Source organism: Artibeus jamaicensis, unplaced genomic scaffold (genome assembly GCF_021234435.1).
Source record: "Artibeus jamaicensis isolate MK-2021 breed Jamaican fruit bat unplaced genomic scaffold, CSHL_Jam_final contig_944, whole genome shotgun sequence".
NCBI lineage: Eukaryota > Metazoa > Chordata > Mammalia > Chiroptera > Phyllostomidae > Artibeus > Artibeus jamaicensis.
In genome coordinates this window covers 617,065-638,604 of record NW_026522020.1, presented here as the reverse complement: position 1 = coordinate 638,604, position 21,540 = coordinate 617,065, and the positions used below count along the sequence as shown (strand labels likewise).

At 50.9% G+C, this 21,540-nt stretch overlaps 1 protein-coding gene across 5 annotated transcripts in view; it reads right to left on the bottom strand.

Moving 5' to 3' along the window:
- Positions 1-21,540, bottom strand: part of ARMC9 (armadillo repeat containing 9) — an 83,324-nt gene that overhangs the window by 49,314 nt on the left and 12,470 nt on the right. For all 5 annotated transcript variants that reach the window (XR_008389673.1, XM_037152189.2, XM_053655214.1 and 2 more), the window contains exons 6-10: positions 20,837-20,929; positions 17,192-17,216; positions 11,814-11,971; positions 9,452-9,550; positions 235-269 (exon numbers count right to left, since the gene is read on the bottom strand). Coding sequence is in view for 4 of the 5 variants with exons in the window: in XM_037152189.2 (XP_037008084.2) it covers positions 235-269; positions 9,452-9,550; positions 11,814-11,971; positions 17,192-17,216; positions 20,837-20,929 (410 nt within the window). In the remaining variant the exon portion in view is untranslated. The remainder of the gene's footprint in view (positions 1-234; positions 270-9,451; positions 9,551-11,813; positions 11,972-17,191; positions 17,217-20,836; positions 20,930-21,540) is intronic.

The following is a 21,540-nucleotide window of genomic DNA, read 5'->3' as shown; positions in this document are numbered from 1 at the left end:
TTCCATCGGGTGCTACCTCACCAGAATAAACAGCATTAACATTCAGAGACACTTCTGGTTCAACACTATCACTTATGATTCTCGGTCTCTCCTTCCCGGTCCACTCGGAGCTCAGCTACCCAAAGGCATCCCTCCAGGCCCAGCTGCTCGGGGGACGTTTGTGAACGTCACTCTGAGTTCCAGTTCCACCCACAGCCGCTCTCCACAAAGCAGGTCCCAACAGCAATTACTTACATGGGTGCCAGGGAGGCTCTCAGCATGGTCGACGCCTGGCAGGGGGGGTGAGGGGGCGGAAGGAAACAGAGTGTGTCAGACGCGGCAGCGGAGCACCGACCCCACGTCCCCGTGACAGCCCCAAACCGCCAGACTTGCGAAGCTTTGGGCCCACCAGGATTCTCGACCACAGTCACACGGGATTTAAAAATTAGCCCGAGCCGAAGTTAACCAACACGCCACTGACGCGTCTCCCGAGCCACCCGCCCTGGGTTTGCAGTGATGCCACTCCAGGGAACAATCTATAAAAGACAGGTGGGTTCTCTGGACCAGACTCCCAGAGCTGCTTAAAGCTGCCTGGTGGAGACAGCGGGGAGAACGCAGCGATGAAGATCACTTAATTATCCTGTTCTTTGTCAAGATTTCACCTTTGAGCACACGCTTCGTCCCAAGTCGAACAGAAGTGTCTACAGAGAAAATGAGCCGTCTCCTTTCCACCCCTGCAACCCCGGCTGCAGGCCAAATGCCTGCGCACTTTATGAGCATTCACACTGTCGATTTTGAGGGGCTACTACAGGCAATGCTAATTAAACATTTACTAAGGTGGAAATGACCAAATGCAGTGTGTGGCACTTGTTCAGGCTGACTCAAACCACCGGTAAAAATATATTTTGAGAAGAACAGGGAAATCTGAGTGTGTCCTGCACTGACAGGACCCGATACTGAGGAATTAGTGTTTGTCTGTTTTTACAGCCCTTGTCTAATAGAGATGCGTACTGAATTACCCACAGGTAAAAGGAGAATGTTCGCAGTAGGTTTCGGAGAACTCCGGGGAGGAACACGTAAGTAGGGAAGAGAGGAAGTCTCCGCCGTCTGTGGGGCCCCGGACGCCAGCGCGAACCTCGCACGGCCCGGCCCGGGCTCAGCACGGTGCCCTGCAGTTATCTGGCAAGTATTTCTGTGTCTTTCTCTTTCAGCAGACGTGCAGTTCCACCGCCTGGAGATGTACCACCCACGTGTCCCCAGCACGTGGGACAGCGCTTGGACGAACAGGGGCACCAGACCACGTTTGCTGTGTGAATGAGTGAACGAAGACTGACCCCCGTGGGTGGGCACTCCGGGACCCTGCACCTACTCCCGCCCCAGCCTGGGCTGGTGGCCCGTCTCTCGGCCGCTTCCCTCGAACACTGACGGGGACCCCTGGGCCGGCTCCCATCTGGAGTCATCAAACCCTGCTTTAAATGGCTCCTGATCGGGTATGCTTTTGTACTTTTTTAACCCTCGATTTTTTTTTTTTATTGAAGGAATTACCTATTCCTGTTGTCAGTTTAAATAGCAAGGAATTCAGAAAATAAGTTTGGAATGTTAACTACACTACTCATCTAACCCAGTAAAAGGACCAAATATTAGCATGATATATACACAAGAGGAAATGTTCCAATGTAGTGACATTGGCCAATTCACAGTTCCACAAATAAAATGCATCAGCAGTCTCCTTTTGTCATAGTTAAGAAAATGTTCTCTATCTTTTTTTTTTCTTTAATTCAAATACCATTCTGGCCCTGGCTGGTGTAGCTCAGTGGATTGAGCACAGGCCGCAAACCAAAGGGTCACCGGTTGGATTCCCAGTCAGGGCACATGCCTGGGTTGTGGGCCAGGTCCCCAGTGGGGGCCATGTGAGAGGCAACCACACAGTGATGTTTCTCTCCCTTTCTTTCTCCCTCCTCTCTCTCTAAAAATAAATAAATAAAATCTTTAAAAATATATCATTCTGATCGCTCACAGTCTAAGAACACTCAAACAATACGCCAAAAAGAGACAGATGTGAAAGGCTGGCCCTCAAACTTCACAGCCTGTGGTGCCAGCTTGCCTGTGATCTCCCCAACGTAAAAACGACTCCCAGACCGCCGTGGCCACCAAACTGATTCGGCAGGGCGTCCTTAGCTGCGAGCTGTTGGAAGCTACCGGTGTGAGCACTAGTGACTTGCTGTCAAGCTCTCAACAGCTCTTGGGACCTCAGCAGGGGTTGGAGGATTCAGCTCACCCTCGGCACAGTGCTGAGACGTGGCCAATCCAGGCTGCGTGTAAGTCACAGCAGGGTTTACTAGTGGGGGGGCTCCCCCCGCAAGGTCATGGATGAACCGGGCCACAGGAATGATTCCCGGGGCGGGTTGAGGAAGCCCGTGGGAGTCGTGAGGGAGTGTGCCTTGGGCAGGGCCTGAAGCAGCACGGGGAGCGGAGAACCAGAGGAGCATCCCTCCAGGTGGAGAAGGGAGGTCGCCACGGCCACCGCTGTCACGAGGAAGGCGACTCGCAGTGCAAAGTGCAGGGTTGTGTGTGTGGAGGGGACGGCTGGGGTGGAAAATCGCAGCTGAGATTTGGAAATGGGGCTCAGGAGGTGGAGGAGAGTGCTCGAGTGTCCGAATGTGCTCGTAAATTCTATAAAAGCGTCTTGGGGCAGGAGCCTCCACTGGTCGTGGAGGGCCCCTGCTTTGTGGCTCTGGGAGCTGGGAGCTGGGAGCTGGGCAAAGTGCGAGGCAAGGCCCATACTCAGGGAAGTGCCAGGGGCTGGGGGGTGCTGGAGCTTCCTGGGTTTCTGTGACCAGGGCTGGGCCTGGAGGAACAGCTGGGCATCAGACCCTGAAATGCTCTGGACTTCACGCCAGGCATGTTGGATCTGAAGCAATGACAGCTATTGTGCTAGGCAAAGGAGTAACATGATCAGATGCCCACATGTACCTACATCCTTCCTGAAACACGAGGGCATAAATAAATAAGACACATGCAGAAAGGTCACGCCAGCTCCAGGGTGAGTGAGCAATCAGAAAGGTGAGAGCTTCAAGGCGGAGACCAGGTGAGAAATGCTGCTGTAAGCCAGGACAGAGAGAAAGCCTGAACAAGTGTTAAGCAACTGGGAGAGGGAGAGGAAGCCTGCTCAGATCCCGACGACCCCCAGGGCGCCCGGAGAGGGAGGTGCAGAGGGAAGGGCGTTGGTGACTCCCAGGTGATCGCTGCACAGTCATTCACAAGACAGGAAATACGGGAGGGGGTGGGGAGACCACCTGGTTGGAGGAAGAGACGAGCCGGATCTAGCCTGATTTAGGAGAAGGCCCGTAAATCTGGGCTTGGAAATCAGGGACAGGCCTGAGTTAAAGGCACCATCACCCTCGCCAATTACGTCCTACCAGCTGGCTGAGATCGAAGGAACTGGAGACCCACTCACCAGGGTCAGTTCAGGCACATGCCAGGCATTGGTGGGTGAGGTGCAGCAGGGACCGGGAGCACAGGGCACGCGGCACGCACGGGGCCCAGAGAGGCTGCCTTGCACTGCGGTGAATGCACACAGAGGGCAGGCCCCTTGCCAGGACTTAAGAAAGCCACATGCAGGGGAATCCTAGGGCAGAAGATGCTGGCCTTTGAGCTGAAGCCATGGCCCCCACAATGGGAAGCTTCGGGAAGAATCTGTCTCAGCAGAGCAAATGCATCAGGTTTCCGAACAAGTGCACCAGGCAGTCCTGGAACAGGGCTGCCCCCACCACTCCCAGCCCCTGCTGGTTTTCACTGTGAACAGAGTGGGTGCCCTCAAGGGTCCATGTGCCCTGGGCCTTTGGGAGAGCTAATGCTGTCACACCTGGGAACATTTCGACTTGTGTTTCCAACTCGGTCTACTTAGAGTAGTTGAAGGCAGAGCTAATTACCAAATAAGGATGCACTAACATGGAAGTTGGCCCATCCGATAAATCCACAAACACAGAGGTGCCATGTGGGGGACCTGGGATTCGCCCAGGGGGCTACACTCAGATCTCCACCTTCAGACTGTTCCCGCATTCGTGCTTGGCCAATGCAAACACAGGGCTAGTAAGAGAGACAGAGCAAGAGGCTTTCAAATGCTATTTGCAGCAGAGATGTACGCTGGCCCTGGCTGGGCAGCCCAGTGGGTTAGCGCGCCCCTATACCCCAAGGCTGCAGGTTCATCTTCCAGTCAGGGCACACACAAGAATCAACCAATGAATGTGTAAACCTGGGTAACAACAAATCAATGTTTCTCTTTCTCTCTCCCTTCCCCTCTCTCTTTGAAATCACTTTAAAAAAAAGATACATGTTGCATTGCTAGAAACATTAAAAAAGTATAAGCTACCTATACTCTGCTAGAATAATGGTTAAATGTACCATACTCTTCCATCTTAAAACTCTGGGAGATAAGGGACATGCTAAAAGAATACAGAAGACTTAAAAGGCACTGTTAAGAGACAGCTGCCGAAACACTGTGTGTGATAAAGACTTAACTGCACGTAACTTCTAAAGGGCTGGCGGGAAGCGCCGGAAGCGCGGTGGACGGGGTCACCGAGGGAGGAGGACGAGATGGGGTGAGTGCGAGGGAGGGAAGGGGTTTGCGTTTTGCTTCCTTTTGTGCCCAGAGGAAGAAGTTTCTCCTCCTACTGCTTACCACCAGATTCCTGGTAAGATAAAAGCACATCGATCAGAGGATCTGGTGAAGACTGTGTAACAAGCCTGAGGGTAGGGCGGTGACAGGCAGGCCACCTGGGCGAAGGCCCCTGGGAGAGTTCTATTCTCAGAAAAACGGATCCCTTGTATCAGTGCCTCCGGAGCGGAGCACCTGGGTCTGCCAGCTCTGACCACGAGGGCAGCTGCTGGGCACAGTCCAGGGTCGTGAGCTAGGTGGGGTGCAAACACTCTTCTCCCCACTCACGGCATTTCCGCCAGGGGCCTCCCCCAGGGCCATCTTTAGCCCCAACCCTGCCCGGCCCCCTTGTTCCGGGCAACGAGCCCGCCCAGGGAGCACGGGGCCGTCAGTCCTGCTCAGGTTGCCCAGGCCTGGGTGGGTACGTCTCTAATTCCAGGGTTCAATGGGAGGAAACCATCGTTTCCTGGATATACCTAAATTCTATACATAAGCCTCTAAAGAACTTAAAAAAGAATGTTCGTGTGCTGGAGACGTATAGATCTCTTCAGATGACCACCTGTCCTGCTCAGAAACAGTATTTCACACTCAGCCCACTGGCAGCCACTGCCCAGACCACTGGGCATCTGGAAGATTACCATCCAGGACTGACCGTTTTCAAATGTGGGCTTTTTACTACAAAAAAAAAAAACCTGTTCTTTCTCCTTTAGAACACTCTAGATATTTCCTAGCTGTGTTATTGATTTGCAAATCCTAAGCCCCTTGAGTAAAATGTCATTAAAAAAAAAAAGTGAAACCCACCTGCCTACAAATAGAATCTATATTCTCCAATACAAGCTTGTCAGTATCAACAAGATATTTTCGGCTACTTTTCCCTTTATTCTTTTGTCCTACTTTGCAATTGGTACAGAGCTCAGTGGGGAAGAAGGGAGCTATTTTCTGAGCCCTTTGGAACTCTCAACAGTGAGTGAGGTTGCAGAAGGCCAGATTTTTAACAGCCAGATTTAAAAGCCAGGGTCAGATGTACTGTACTTTACAGCTACTAGCAGTTTTCTGATGGGTAGCAGCCGAGCCCCCTTCAGAGGCAACGGGCCGGAACGCTCCAGGCCAGCAGAGCACCCGGGACATGCTGCAGAGGCAACGCTGAAGAAGAGGCTGGTCTGTGCCCACCTGATGATCTTGCAGTTGATGGCACCGTTTGGACCTAACGTAGACTTTATTTCCTTAAAAAATTAAGAAGCAACTTTCTTCTCTTTCCAAATCCTAAATCCCATCAGTTCGGTCACTAGACGTCCCATCCTAACTGTGCCCTGACTTCCTCTTCACACATTATAAATCTAACGTCAGACCTCATTGTCAGCTGTGCCTGATCAACTAACTACAAGGGGCCTTCATACTCTGTCCGTGACCCCACATCCGTGCCTTACCATCTGTAGAGAAATGCACTACGAACAACAGAAGACTGTTTGCAGCTCTTACTGCCTGTTTCCAAGGTCAGGCCCAGTGAAAGTAAAAGGGAAAAGGACGTGAGCCCAGTGACAGAGCTCGTCCGATCCACTGGTCTCTGAGGCCGAGCACCCGCACCGTCTCGGCTCTGTGACAGGGAAGGACGGCAGGACCAGCTGTGACAAGTGTCAGCATCTGACGGGGAAGAGGTCAGCAATGCTGCGCCCCTCTCCCCTTTAAACTGCTCTCACCAATGTGACAGGAGTTTTAAACACTCTGGACACCTCACTCCACCATCGGAAGATGGAAATACAGGGATTCTTGTACATTCGAGAAAGGATGGGATTTGATAACACGAACCTGGAATAAACTGAGCATTTGCTGAATGAATAAGTAAATGGAAGGCAGGGCCCTGGCTGGTGTGGCTCAGTGGGTTGAGCGTCATCTACCAACCCAAAGGTCACCAGTTCAATTCCCGGTCAGGGCACAGGCCTGGGTTGCAGGCCAGGTCCCCAGTTAGAGACGTGCAAGGGGCAACTGACCAGTGTTTCTCTTGCACATGGATGTTTCTCTCCCTCTCTTTCTCCTTCCCTTCCCCCCTCTCTAACAAGAAACAAATAAAATCATTAAAAAAATCTTTTCAAAAATAACAAATAAGTGGAAGGCAGGGAAGAAAAGGTGGTCCACCAGGACACAGACCCTGCCAGGCTGTGGCTGCTGAGCAGCTGTCACCTTCGGCAGTCAGCACGCTCTGCCCGAAACCCACTCCACTCAGCCAGTCCTCGGGCTGTGGCTGCAAGCCCCTCGTCTTGGTGCGCTCACGAGGGTCCCTTTTCTGAAGCCCGGAGGTCTCTGTGCGCTTTCCTGACATTTAAAAAACGTCCACACCTCTCGGCTGGAATGCCACGTGTCCGTGCGTGGCGTGGCCGCCCACAAGCCAGGGCTCCAGGCACTTCTGCAGGCACCTCGGGGATGTGGTCAAGGACACCTGCCCTTCACCACGTCGCTGAGTCCTTTCTGAGAAGATCCACCAGAGAAACCGCCCTACGGGCTGGGCTGCAGAACCGCCATGGGAAGCAGCTGTTGGCCCCCCGCCTCCTCTCAGGAAGGTGCTTGCGCCTGTTTTTGGGTGACAACAGCAATACGCCCACTTGGGAAAAGCTCCCAGTCCGAAGGGCACACCAGGACCTCAGTGACGTGGAAACGGTCTGTTCCGGGATGTGTGGGCGGCATTCAGGGGTCCTGTCCAGGCTGCAGGAGCACTCGGATGCAGCAGACACCACATGACACACAGTACGGAACTGTGTTCTCTTCCCGGAGGAGTCAGCCAGTCCCGTAACTGCCCGCACGTCCCTTCAGCACCCCCCCCCCCCCCCCGCCCCGGGCCTGTCTCTCCAGGTGCGCAGCTACTGATGACAAGTATTTGTGTACCGGCCTCAGCCCTGGCTTACTTCTGCTATTCCTGCCCTGATTTTCCTTGAACCGGTTTATTTTTCCCAGCGTTACCGAGATGAAGACATACACGCTGCGTGAGCTTCAGGTGTGCAACGGGGCGAGGTGATACGTGCGTGTGCTGTGAAATGATCACCACTGTGAGGTGGCTTAACACCCGCGCCTCAGAGCGGAGCATTTAAGATCCACTGTTAGCAACTTCCAAGCATAAATACAGTGTTGCTAACTAGAAGCACCATGCTGTGCTTTCCATCCCCGGAACTTACTCATCTTACAGCCAGAGGGCTGTACCCTTTGACCTGCGTCTCCCGTGTTCCCCTCCCCACAGCCCCTGGAGACCATCAGTCTACTTTCTGTTCCTATGAGTTCTAACCACAATTTTTTACTTTTATTTTCTACTTTTTTTCAGTTCACAGGCTGGTACTCAATCCACTGAGCCACACCACCCAGGGCTGTTTCCTACTTTTTTTATTTCTCATATTATAATAACAAGTTTCTTCAAACCTACTTGAGAATGAGGCAGGGAATAAATTATTTTTAATACTATAAAAGGCCCTAATATTTTTATGAAGACCTAATATTAATATGCAAATCCTCAATTAAAAGTCATGGCTGTGACCCATGGGGCGCCTCTGGAGCCCCTGGCACTTCCTCCCTAATCTAATGCACCTGGCCGCGCCCACTCAGTCTCTGGACCGGGTTGGCGTGAGCTCCGAGGGCATGGGGTCATGGAGGCTGAACACGTCCCTGGGAGACGTCCCCAGGGGACACTGGTGTACTCAACCCCCTGGTGAAGAACCCCACCTGTCTCTAGGTGAGCTACCTAAGGACACACAACATCACCTATGTAACGGCTGGCCTGGGACGCAAACCCGAATCTAATCGCAAGAAAACATCAAACACAAGAGGAAAAATGTTCTATTTTTAAAAGAGGGGAAGAACCACATTCCCCTAAAATGTCACTGTCATGACAGTTAATGAAAGTCAAAGAAAGTCCTCAGAACATTCGAGAGCAAAGAAGACTACAGAGGCGCGAGGACTGCGTGACACGGGACCCCAGCCCACCAGGGCCGGGAGGGCCCCATAAGCGACAGGAACGGCTCCACTCACACAGCTGGAAAACGCACAGCTTACGTAAGAACATTGAATCGGTATTCAATTCACTGACGCTGATATATGGTTATAGAAGGTAATATTCCTGTTGAGAAAGAAACTCTTGCCCTGATGGGTGTGGCTCAGTTAGCTGGGTGTCATCCTTCAAAGCAAAAGGTCACCGGGTTTGATTCCCGGTCAGGGTACCTGCCTGGGTTACAGGTTCCGTCCCCAGTCAGGGAGGTGGCCGATTGATGTTTTCTCTTCCTCCCTTCTCCTCTTCTAAAAATGAGTAAATAAAAGCAAAAAGCAAAAGAAATATACTCTGCACTGAAAAATTTATTCCTAGAAACAAATCCTTCAGTAATTTGTCTTCAAATGCTTCGGAAAACAGATTACGTGTAGTGAGAAAGTAAACAAACAGAATAAACTGCCAATGGTTGAATCTGGCTAAAGGGTATACAGAGTGTCCTTTGTGTTATTTTTGTAACTTTTCTGTGTCTGCGATTACCCCAAGTTGAAAGTTGTAAAAGAAGAAAAGGAAGTCCCTGCCCCAGGCCATCCCACTGCCAATACTTTAGAAAGAGAATGAGGTCTCCTCTTTCCTCCTGATTTGCTCTTTGGTACCAGCCCCTGGCACCCCCAGCAGCTCCAGCGGGTGGGGCAGAGCTAAAAACAACGTTAAAAACAGCTTTCCTTGCCTTCTGGGGGTTCTTAGACCTCCAAAGACAGCTGAGGGCAGACTCCTAAATGTTATTTTCTGCTGCTCTTTCAGTTTCCCAGTCTGGTAATTTTAAGGGGCCAGGGAGGGGCGCCGAGCCTCACCGTCCCCGGCCTCGTGAAGTCCACGCTGTGTGCCAGGCTCTGCCGCATCTGGTTACTGAAGAGGCGGACGCAGATGCTCTGCAGGTACTCGGGGGTGATCTGCAAAGACGACAGGAGGCCAGCTGGTGAAAGGAGGGGACTCGAGTAGACACCTCGGGGGCAGCCGCAGTCACGCTGTCTCTCAAAGGGCTCTCCGCAGGGGCCCGGTGTGGCACCTCGCTTTAACGTAGCAGCCCTCGGGAGTTACAGCGCCACCAATGCCCTTCTCAACGTTAAAAACCTTGGACACTTTTCAGTCCTACAACAATTTTCTAGAGTTTTCTGTGGCTTTTGAGACTTTGGATCAACTGCTTACTCCTAACACTGCTTCCTCCTTTGACTTCCGGAGCCACTTCTCTCAAAAGGAAATGTGACTGTGCTACCTTCTCGGCTTGGACAGGTGACTGAGGAAAGGATACAAACAACCAGATGACAAAACAACATACAAACAGGCAGCCAACACAGGAAAACACTCGCCTCCCCCACAATAAAGAAACGCAAGCTCGGGCAGTCAGAACACTGAGCTTCGCTTGCCAACCGGGCAGAGATCTCACGGGACAGTCAGTCTGCATTGGCAAGAGTGCGGAGAGACCAGCACTGGGGCACACTGCGGGGCCGAGGGTGGGCGGGCACTGCGACGTCGGGGGAAACATCTTGGGGTGCCCATCAGTGCCCATAACCTTTGACCTACCGATTCCGCTCTGGGGCCTTATCTCCCCCGTGTTCCGAAGTACACCGCAGATACAGGAATGTTCGTGGCCACGCTGTTGCTACATACAGGAAACGAGTCTAAATGCCCGTCACCGAGTGCTGACACATCGCCGCTCGCCCTTACGGTGGGGTGCGGTCCTGACATCATAAAGAGTGAGGTGGGTGTGGGGGAGATCCCCCAAGATACACGGGAAGAGAAGTCGCAAGATTCAGAAGAGCGGAGGGTCGCAGGCGCCCAAGTAAGTGTGCGCCGCACGCACGTGGGTTTCTGGGCACACACAGGCCCGCGCACAGAAACGCTCCGGAACGATACAGGAGACGTCAACCTTGACGACCGATGAAGAAGGGAGAACAAGGCACCGCGTGTGGGAGGCGGCGTTTGCTGCTTACTGTCTACTCTGAATCGTCCCCATTTGTCACCGTGAGCGTGTATTTCTGTTACACCGAAAACGAGCCAGCTGGAGTCCCGTCTCTGCCCCATCTCTCTCTCTGACACCTGAGGACCCCGCAACCCTGGCCCTGCCTGTGGCTCCGCGGGCCTCTGCCTGCCACCCCTGCCGTGGAGCTCACACGCCACCTCTGGTCAGCGCACCGCACCGGCACCCGGTCAGGCCCGGCTGCAGAGGCACGCCAGGGTGACGGCAGGTGTTTTCAGTAAGAAAGAAGGCAACCGACGAACACGGGCTTTTCTTCTCCCGCAGCCTCACCCGCCTGCCCCTCTATCTCAACGGCTGCAAGGCCCTCCGCGTTGTAGCCCATCATGTCCACTTACAAAACTGGATACATTTTTAAAATGCAAATCCAATTACACACACTTTTAAAAATCATGTTTCCACAAAGAGGTTTTATTATACGGTGTACCGTTTGCCACGTAGAACACTAGTCATTCCCCGTAAAGGCAGAGACGGGCCACAGACGCCCACGACCACACCCTTTAACGGTGTCCCACAGGCTCACTCAGCACGTCTGGAGTGGAATGTCACGGCCGACAGGGAAAGCCGCAGACCAGAAATGTCACTATTGGAAAACCTGACGCCAATCCGGAACACAGGAGAGTCGATCAAAAGAACCTATCAGATTCACAAGCGTTCGAAAAGACAGCTGGATACAAAATCAACAGACGAAATCTAGGCCCTGGCCAGCTAGCTCAGTTGCTTAGAGCATCATCTCAATATGCCAAGGTCGCAGGTTCGATCCCCGGTCAGGGCACACATAAGAAGCAACCAATGAGTGCATCCATAAGTGGAACAACACATCCATGTTTCTCTCACTTTCTCAAGTCAATAATTTAAATAATTAGAAAAAGAGAAAATCTACAGCCTTCCTATCTACCACCAGGTACTGCCCCCTTATTTTTATGCCATTACATAGTTTTTCCTGTTGCCAATTTATTCTTTGCTGACATTAGGAACCAGGCAGAGAAATAAAGACGCAGGAGACAGCGCGTCGGGAAGAGTATAAAACACCGCGAGCCGCACGACAAGCAGCGTGGCTCCCGTGAAGAGCAGGGCAGGGGTGTGGCTGGGGTGGCCGGGAACCGGTGCCAACACGGACCATGGCCGTGATGCAGCTTTATCTCAAAAACACATGGACAGCTGGGAAGCCTCCTCACCATCTTGCCGCTGACCGTGGCCTCCAGAGAGTCCACCAGCTCCGCCGTGACGCCGATGAGGTTGTGGTAGTCCGCCTGGATCTTGTTGTACCGCTTCAGGTAGGTCATGGCCCTGCGCTCGGCCTCCACCAGCTGCTGGTGGAGGGGCTGCAGCATCTCTAGGAAGGCATTCGTATTTCAGTTAAAACAATAACCCCGCAAAGTAAAAAACAATCACATTCTTCTCAGCCCACAATGCCAGCCCACAACCGTGCACACTACTGTATTTTTCTGTAACAATGAACTTGACACTGTTTGTGTTTAACGCTTCTATTTCATGCCACATTTAGTTACACAGTGCTTTGCAATCACCAGTTTTTTACTTCTTGTCTCTGGTAGTTCAACAGAATCATCTCTGGTTATCCAAACAAGACCTATTTCCTGAGCCAAACCCCATGCAATTTCTTTCAACTCTTCTCCTTGTGTACAAGAAACACACTCAACATTTCTTTCTACAATCAGCTCACCAAATGGTTGAACCAAACCTGCATCTTTTTCTCTGATTTTGCCCTGCCAGGTGGTTTGGGGGACAATATAACTGCGAGACAGTTCTTCACTTTGAGTAAAGGTTAGTGCTGCTTGGCTGACAATGGAGAAAACTAGAATCCAGAAGATTCCAGGTGCTCATTCTGCCAGTTTGACAAAGCACAGACCACCGGCTGAGAGCAGGCAGCCTTGGGAGGTTCTGGGGTTCCTTGTCAGGCCCCCCCCACGCCCTCCCCACCCCCACCGGGACAAGCAGATCTCCGGCGGTGCGGCTCCCCACTCCTTCCCCCTTCCCTGGGACACTGCGTTTGGAGGGGAGGAACCGAGTCAACTCACTACTGTCCCAATCCAGGCTCTGTGTGCTGTTAGAAGCCTTTGTTTTAGAACACATTTCACGTATACAGAGAGAGATTTGAAAATTATAAAGACCTGGACTCAAATCCCCATCCTATCACTTTCTTGCTGGGTAAACTGAGGCAAGACATTTAACTTCTCCGATCTCACCTCTTAACCTGTAAAATGAGGAAGATGATGATAATCTTCTCATCAGGGTTACTACAGACTAGCACAATGCCAGCCCACAGCAGGGGGTCCACAAATGACAACTATTATTATTATTTCCTTTCATGGAAAGGGGTAAACGTTTTTCTAAATGCATTTCTATGCAAGCAGTCAACTTGAAAACGGGGCAGAAAGGCCGTATCCTAGAGCAGTGGGGAGCCAACTGCGAGGTCCATCAGCACTGCACCTGCGCAGACTCTGTGGACAGTGGGCGGGGCCTGAGTGTCCACATTGTCAGCGAACCCACCCGCCCAGCGGCTCGGACACACGCAAGGCTGAGCCGCTGTCCTAACCAGCTGTGGCGGTCACTCACACTCAAACGGTATTTCAACGGCTTTTGGTTTTTTTACTGATGTGCAGAAGTTAAATATATTAACTCTTAAAACTCCAAATATCACATGATAACAATTATTATTATTTAGCACCCATCAAATCTCAGTATTGCAAGACAATTCTGAGAAGTCACTTAGCACAAATTCACATTTAGTACTTGAACTTCTGAGGAACAGCCTTGGAACTCATTTATCAAGTGTCTCCTTAAATATTACTAGGGAGAAGGAGCCCCTTACCTTCTCCCTACCCTAAGTATTATAAAAGCTTTTCATATGCACAAAATTCAAAATTAATATAAACTAGACCTTCCAACAATGAAAACCCCACAGATTGCGGATGATCCCATTCTGTGGTAACAAGGTTTAGAGAGTATCTGTGCGAACTTTTTCTCAGCACGTACCAAGTGGCAGATACGGAATGAAGTGCTGAAACCCCTTGGTGGGATCGAATGACCTCGCAAACGCCAGTGTCATTATAGTTACTCCCTGTGCAGGGGACACAAGGACTCAGACACTGGCGGTACAGTGAAGAACTCACCAAAGGAACTACTTTGTGGAACTCTTGCTTTGGGACCGGGACTGGGACTGGGGACCGCCGCAAAGCCTGGCACGCGGAGGGAAAGGAGGTTGGACGGCCAGCAGCCTGCAGGGAGGGCGGGAGGCCATGGGCCGACAGGTTTATGGCCACTTCCAATACGCCATTTAGCAAACGGCCTGCTGCCCAGAGACATCGCCCGGCGCACACGGCGGCCGGTGAGAAGCGGGGCCCGGTACTACTGTGGGCTGTGCCTGAGTCACAGCTCTGCACCCCAACCTTATTCTGGAGCATCCACCAGGACTTTGGCGCTGTCGTGTGGGTTACGAGACACAGAAATCTAGGCCGAGATGCCTGGCCACGCGAGCCCTCGACTGTAATGGGGACGTCTCAGTCCGTGTTCTTGTGCTGAGACCGCCTCAGTCGTGCCAGGGGAAGTCACTGAGAGTCTTCGTATTTCCAAAGTCCAGAGAACTGCACCCCAACTTTTAAATAAGCGACAGACACACTGAAAGAATGCCGGTCAAGGTCACAGACAGTGTTCCTGTTGTTCCAGCGTGAAATGAAGCTAACGAAGGTGCTGAAGGGCTTTCCTGCCACCCCGCAGCCAAGCGTCCTCGGCAACATTCCCCTTTCGTTAAGGTGCGTTGCCTTCTCTTTTTTTCTTCTTTTTTTAAGAGTTGGTGAGATTTCATTTTATAGACCCGTTGGCTGCTCAAGACAAAATGATACATTTTTAAAGTACAGGACTGTTTTTCTAACCTCATGTAAAAACCTAAAATTAACCACTCTTGACAACAGAATGTACTCTTTCTTCTTTATATTCAGATATAAATCAACTTTTTTTTTTCACTAATCCACAAATACTGATGAAGAAAGTTATTTATGTCTTACTACCACAAATGTAGGTCGTCATTTTAAAAAGTACTATTTAGGGTCCTGAACTCCAGAAAAATGAGCTATTGTTCATTTTCTGAAGGGGCCCAATCAATTAATGTCAGAAAGGCTAAAAAATACAATTTCTGTATCTTTTTTTTAGATGGCTAGGTGAAAATGATGATCCAATATGCTATACTGCCAACCTAAGCTTTTATTCTGAACACCATTTTTAATGTACAGTAACTCCTTTTGAGAATTTCCCACTCCAAGAATTCTTCCTGACTTCTTCGAAAGCTTCTGGAACTCTCACTTTATCAGTGAAACTTTCTTATCAAGACACACAGAGTAACAATATTACCCAAACATTGGATTAAAAACACCTGAGTCTAGAATTAACTTAAGTTGGCCGCACGTCTGTGCCTTGTGGGCACTGCAGGGGTAGTTCGGGAGGAGGCGGCAGAGTGGTGACCGCTGGCTGTCCTGACTCTGGATCGGGCCTGGCTTCCAGCCCTGCAGCCCACGTGCTCTGCAAGAGCTGGGCTCCAATCGCCTCCATTGCTTCTTGGGACAAATCCGGCCACAGAAGCACACCGTGCCTGCCAGACTCAGCTCTGCCGGGCTATCCTCAGAAAATGCGATTAAAATCAAGCTTAAACAGGCCTTGAAAACCCTGGTCTCCTCGCTGAAATTCCAGGTGAAAGATCTGTAGAAAAACATAGGCTCTCCTGTTGGCGCTCTCCATCCCATGCTTATTTTCTCTGCAAAACTGAGCCACTTATCAGAGACAGAACTGTTCCGGACAGAAAGCTGGCCTCCAACACTCCAGTGCGTGCTGGGCGGCAGGGCTGGGGACACTCAGGAAGCGGGAAGCAGTTTCTTACCACCATCCCTCCCCCAGGGCCAGGGAGTGCAAAACCCAAATCTGAGCAGGGACCGAGCAGACTGTGTCCAGAACTAAGGCACTTCTCTGGGACCCAAATGGTGTGGGTGGGGGGGTTTCAGAATAAGTCGGCAAAGCCTTTGACACTCCTTCCCATCAGGAGGTGAGGTGTCGGCTAGTGTGAGGGAGCTGCGGGGACCTTGCTGCTGCAGAAACTGTACCTGCACTGCAGGGGGCAGACCCGAGGAGCTGGAGACCCTGGCTGGGACCTGTCCTGGAACAGAACTGTGCTGGGGCACAGCCGCCCCAAGGCACTCTGAGGCTGCAGTCTGGCGGCCCTGGGCCCATTCCACCTCAGCCTCGGGAGGCCCCATCTGGCCCCTGCTCCTCTGTGCTCAGGCCAGGGAACAGGGCCCCTCGTGAAGGGATGGCAGGGTCTGTCCCCTCTGAGCTCCAGAAGGGGCGGCAGAGCCGGCAGACCTAGAATCCAGAACCACTGGGCTGGGACCTGCAAGGCTCCCGGGGACAAACACGACCATTTACACTCTTCTCATCTGAAGCTACCAAGGCATCGGTCATTTGTCAGCTCCCTGGAAAGCAAAGAGCTAACTCATTTACCAACGTGTCCTTTTTTAAAGAAAACTTAAACTCTCTAAAAAGAAACATGAAGAAAAACACAGAGAGTTTTGCAACCCTCGCTTGCACTCCTCTGCTGTGGAAAGGGCGAGGGAGCAGCTTCAGGTTGTGAAACTCCACCTGCTGGGAGCTGCAGTCGGTGCCCGCGGTGCCCAGGTGTAGCCTGAAGCTCACCACGTCCGCTTTCCAGCACTCGATGGGTCGATCTTTGAGTGGTTTCCGTAATGCAGTGTCAGAGAAACTCAGGCAAAGCACCCCGATTCTGGCCAATTTCACGTTAACTAAAGTTTTTCTCACTATTCTGCAAAATGAACAGCTCTGGTAAAAATGACTAATCGTGGAAAGTCATCATTTTTTGCTAAAAAAATTAAGACTGGAATTCCTACTTTGAAGTGAAAAATGGAAATGCTGTATAAAGAATGGGCACTCCATGCTGCTATCAGACTAGTTCAAGGCGAGTTCGAGGCGAAAATAAAGACACTAAAACAATTCCTCCCCCCACACACTGCGGTGCCCTGTGTCGCTGCAGTTACGTTGGCACAGTGCTTGGATTTGCATTCTCCTTTCTCCCCATCTCAGGTACCTGACATGCAAGACGGAGCTAAAAAATACCAGCCTTCCTGAGAAGTGGGCCTCAAAGAATCTCAGATAAAAATGATTGATTGCAAAGCACTTCACAAATATTTAGACAGTTAAAGCCCTCCTTTTCTAAGTCTGTGGAATTCTCTCCATCTCACTACTTAAAACTTCAGGTGGCAAAGCTGATATTTAAAAAATTTTAATCCAGCCCTGATCGGGGCGGCTCAGTTGGTTGGAGCTTCTCCCACAAAATGAAAGGTCACTGGTTCAATTCCCAGTCAGGGCACATGTCTGGGTTGCGGGTTCTGTCCCTGGTCTGGGTGCATGAGAGGCAACCAACTGATGTTTCTCTCTCATAGGAGGTTTCTCTCCCTCTTGTTCTCCCTCCCTTCCCCCTCTCTAAAAATAAATAAAATAAAATCTTTAAAAATGTTTAATCTAAATGATTCACCTTTGTGATTTTGTCCGTTCTCCTTCTGGGATGAGAAGGAAGTTCAGGAAAATGGGCACTTGGGATGTAGTCCTCAGGGTGCTGACCTTCTGTGACCAGTCTGAGAAAGGACCCTCAGGACGGCGAGGGCCGCTTCTTAATGCCGCTCCAAATGGCTAAGACGGTTACGGGACTGTTACCGACTGCTCGGTCCTTGGATGGCTCGCCCTCAAACAAACCCCCTTCTCCCCACCTCAGTTTCTTGTGTGCACCCAAGTCGTGTCCTACTTCAGTGGCCCCCACCGGCCTCCACGCTCCCTTCCAAAGACCTTCTACCAAGACGCTCTACTAACAATGCCAGTCTGAACTCACACCCTTTAACTCGTAACTTCAGCACTAGAGCTTTATCCTAAGGAAGCTGGGACTGGGATGGAGCCTGCACAGCGCAGCCGCGGCGATCACGGACCCCCGAGAGCCAGGCTGCCTGGTCCAAACCTCAGCTCCCACACACCTGCCAGCGAGACTGAAGGCAAGGCACTGAAACGGTTTTGTGAGGGTTTTCTTAATCTCTTTGGTGACAGCTTTACTGAGATGTAATGCGCATACTGTATAATTCACCCATTTGAAGGGTACATTTCAGTGGTCTTCCGTATAATCAGAGTTGTGCAGCTGTCACCACAATGACCAGTGGGACACTTCTGTCACCCCCCCCAAAAGCCCTGCAACCATTAGCACTGACCACCATTCTCCCCCTCCCAGCACTAGGCAAGCGCTGATCTACTGTCCCTACAACTGTCCTTTTCTGGGTCCTTCATACAAACAGAATCAAACAATACACAGCCTGTCGTGACTGGCTTCTTTTACTTAACACAATGTTTTCAAGGTTCAAACGTGTTGCCACGCGTTGGTGTGACTGTTTATAGCCACAGAATGCTCCACCGTGGCTACCCCGCGTTTTGTTTATCCTCCCATCGGTCGGCGGACGCTGGGCTCTTCGCACTGTCTGGCCATTCTGAATACCGCGGCGCGAACCTCCGGGCACGGGGGCCTTCTGAGTGTTTCATTTCTCTCGGGCGTACAGCGAGGGGGTGTCCAACCTTGTGGCGTCTCTGGGCCACACTGGAAGAGTAAGAGGTGTCTTGGCCACACCGTAAATACACAAACACTAACAAAAACGGATGAGCCAAAAAAAGGGTTTTAGGTAAATTTATGATTTTATGTCGGGCCACAGTCACAGCCACCCTGAGCTACATACGGCCCTCGGGTTGGACACCCCTGCAAGAAGAATATTTCATGATATTAGAGAAATGTTCTCTTCATCCGATAAAAATACTGACAACCACATACTTATATGCGGGCATCTACCCTTTTTACTGTGAACACTGCACCCGTTGGGGGGGGTTGTATGTGCGCAAAATGCATTTCTGTGCTTTCTCAATCTTCTATAGGGAATATGATCAATTTTACCATCAGGAATGAAAAGGAGTGATTTCTTTTAATGTAACGTGAGCATGTTATTCTCCTTAAAACCTTTAGAGGGCACCCTTCGCCCACAGGCTCCCGCCCCTGGCCTCCTCTCTCCAGCGACAGTGAGTCCTTCCCAGCTTCCCAGACCTCCAGGCTCAGCGCTTCTGCACCAGCCGTTCCCTCTGCCTGGGGCCCCTGCCCCTTGTCTGCGCCACAGACTCCATCTCATTGATTAAAGCTGCAACTGGGGCCCTGGCTGGTGTGGCTCAGTGGATAGAGCGCTGGCCTCGAACAAAAGGGTCGCTGGTTCAATTCCCCCTCCGGGCACATGCCAGGGTTGTGGGTCAGGTCCCCAGTAGGGGGTGCATGGGAGACAACCACATATTGATGTTTCTCTCCCTCTCTTTTTTCCTCCCTCCCCCTATAAAAATAAATAAAAAATAAAATTTAAATTGTTTAAGACTCCAACTTGGGGGAGGAGGTACGAGGAGACTAAATGATAATAGAAAAGATACAATAAAGATTCAGTCAAAAAAATTTTAATAAAACCTCCCACCTGGCCAAGAGAAGGAGGCCTTGGCCTTGTCTCTGGGTCCCTAATTCCTAGCGCGGCACTCAGTTCAGTGCATGTTGGCCGAACTGCCAGCGTTTCCAAGGGACACAGAAAAGAAAGAAACGTTTGCAGTTCCCTGCTATGTTTAACTGTATTTGCTTCAGAGCTGAATAGGATGGGAGGTGACAAGTATCTGCAAACATTTACAATACTAACAGCTATCCTGCACTTCCTATGTGATGGATGTTTAGGCAAGTTTGATGTGTTAACCCTCCTATTATTCCCATAAAGCAGGTGCTATTATTAACAAAATATGATTTAGTATGTAAATAACTTCTTTTAGAATCTTAACACATCGGCACCATTACCTTCACACTGAGAAATGCTTTTTAAAAGAGTACGAAAATAACCGTGAGCCAGGCTGGAAAAGTCCTCATTTCACTGACAACGGTCACTTTGTACGGAACTGGGAGAGGAAAACAGATCGGCCGTGCAAACGTCTCTGTGCGGGAGCAGAGGCAGGGCCTGAACAAAACCCTAGGGTTATGAAGACAGACAGAGGGGCTGCAGCTGAGCCCGGCCCTGGCCCACCTCGGGCGAGGCTCAGGGACCGAGTGCAGGCAGCCGGAGCCCCTGGAGGCTGCAGAAGCTGGAGAAGACACAGGTCACGGATCCCAGGGACAAAGAGGTCGGTCAGGAAGAGGAAGTCCTACGCTTTGGGGTTAGAAAGGAAGCAGGTATTAGACAGCAAAGTGGCCTAAATTGTTCACTAAATTAGAACAAGTACCCACTTTACAATTCCAAATGTTATATTCTTGTTATGAAATAACTTTTGATACGGCCCTGGCTGGTATGGCTCGGTGGCTTGAGCACCAACCTTCAAACCAAAGGGTTGCTGGTTCGATTCCCAGTCAGGGCACATGCCTGGGCTGTAGGCCAGGTCCCCAGTTGGGGGGCATACAGGAGGCAACCACACATTGATGTTTTTCTCCATTACTCCCACCCTCCCCCTCTGTCTAAAAATAGATAAATAAAATTTTGTAAAAAAATGACTGATCCATTCTTGTTCAGAATAAAAGGAGAGAAGCGTCCTTAAAGACCGACAGGCTCTGGGAAACCAGCCCCCCAGGCGTGGGGGACACTGCCCCACCTTCCCCATCTAGCCAATGTCCCCCTACTCTCAGAAGCGTCCCGCCTGGAACTGGAGTGTGCAGGTCGATGCCACACCACTCCATGCACTTGCTAAAAATCATTAACTCACACATTTTCACGGTGTGCAACTTACACCTCAATACAGCTGTCTTAAAAAGGCCCAATTTGAATAACAAGTCACTCGATCCAAATGCCTGGGCCTCAAGGCCTTAAAAGTGCTCGAACATCTTCTACTAAGAAGGGACAGTTATTCCAAGGAGTTCTCTTCCAAAAGGACAGGCACTTTTGTTCTCCTAACAAAGCTTCTAGCACATGACACAAAGGAAGACCCTGGCCAGTCTCAGGGAGGCGATGGCAGAGGCATGTCCCCCCACTGGCACTCTGCGCCTTGCTGGCATCTGAAAGCGGCATCTCAGCCCCCACCCCCGTCTGGGGGCGGTCTGGGCCGGCGTGGTACTCTAACCACCGCGTCTCCATCAGCTTCCAAAGGATACATATAATGCTAAAAGCTTCGGTGTGTTGCCGGCTTTAAAAACTAAAGCCAGAAACTTTTCCAACTTCAACTTCAATTCTGGAGTCCAAGAGTCCTGAAGAAAACAAGGAAAATAAAATAAAAGATCAATCACCAAATGTCAACAGCCCCGTCAAATTGTGCCTGTAGAGTTACGTAAACAAGACCAGTTGGCGGCAGCCTGGTGCCGTGAAACGCAGGTTTCAGGACAACTGACCAGTTCATTCACCGAAGAGCCGAGCTGCCACGGCAGGAAAAGGAAAGAGTTCTTTCGTGAACAGGGAAAAAAGAACCCTGTGCACGATTTGAATATTTGGTGTGATTTAAACACAGGCATGACAAGTAACCTTATTAGGCCAAATTCCAGGAAGAATTCAGGCCAGATGAGGCACACAAGCTGCCGGCAGGCACGCACAACGGTCTCTAAGTCACCGACGGTCTCCTGAAGAGAGGGACCCACTTCCATGGACCCCACGTAGGTGAGGAAAAAGGACAGCGCCTCAAAGACTCTACCATGCCAAGAATTATGGGGTGCGTTCATTTGAGTTGTCCCTCAAAAAGAAAGAATTGTCTCCAATAAGGCTCATGGAGAAGGAAGAGTAATGACGTCAGTAGTAAGAGAAGAAAGGGTGACAAGCTCCAACCCTTCTCAGGGCATTTCTGAGTCTTCATACGAAGGGACCTGCC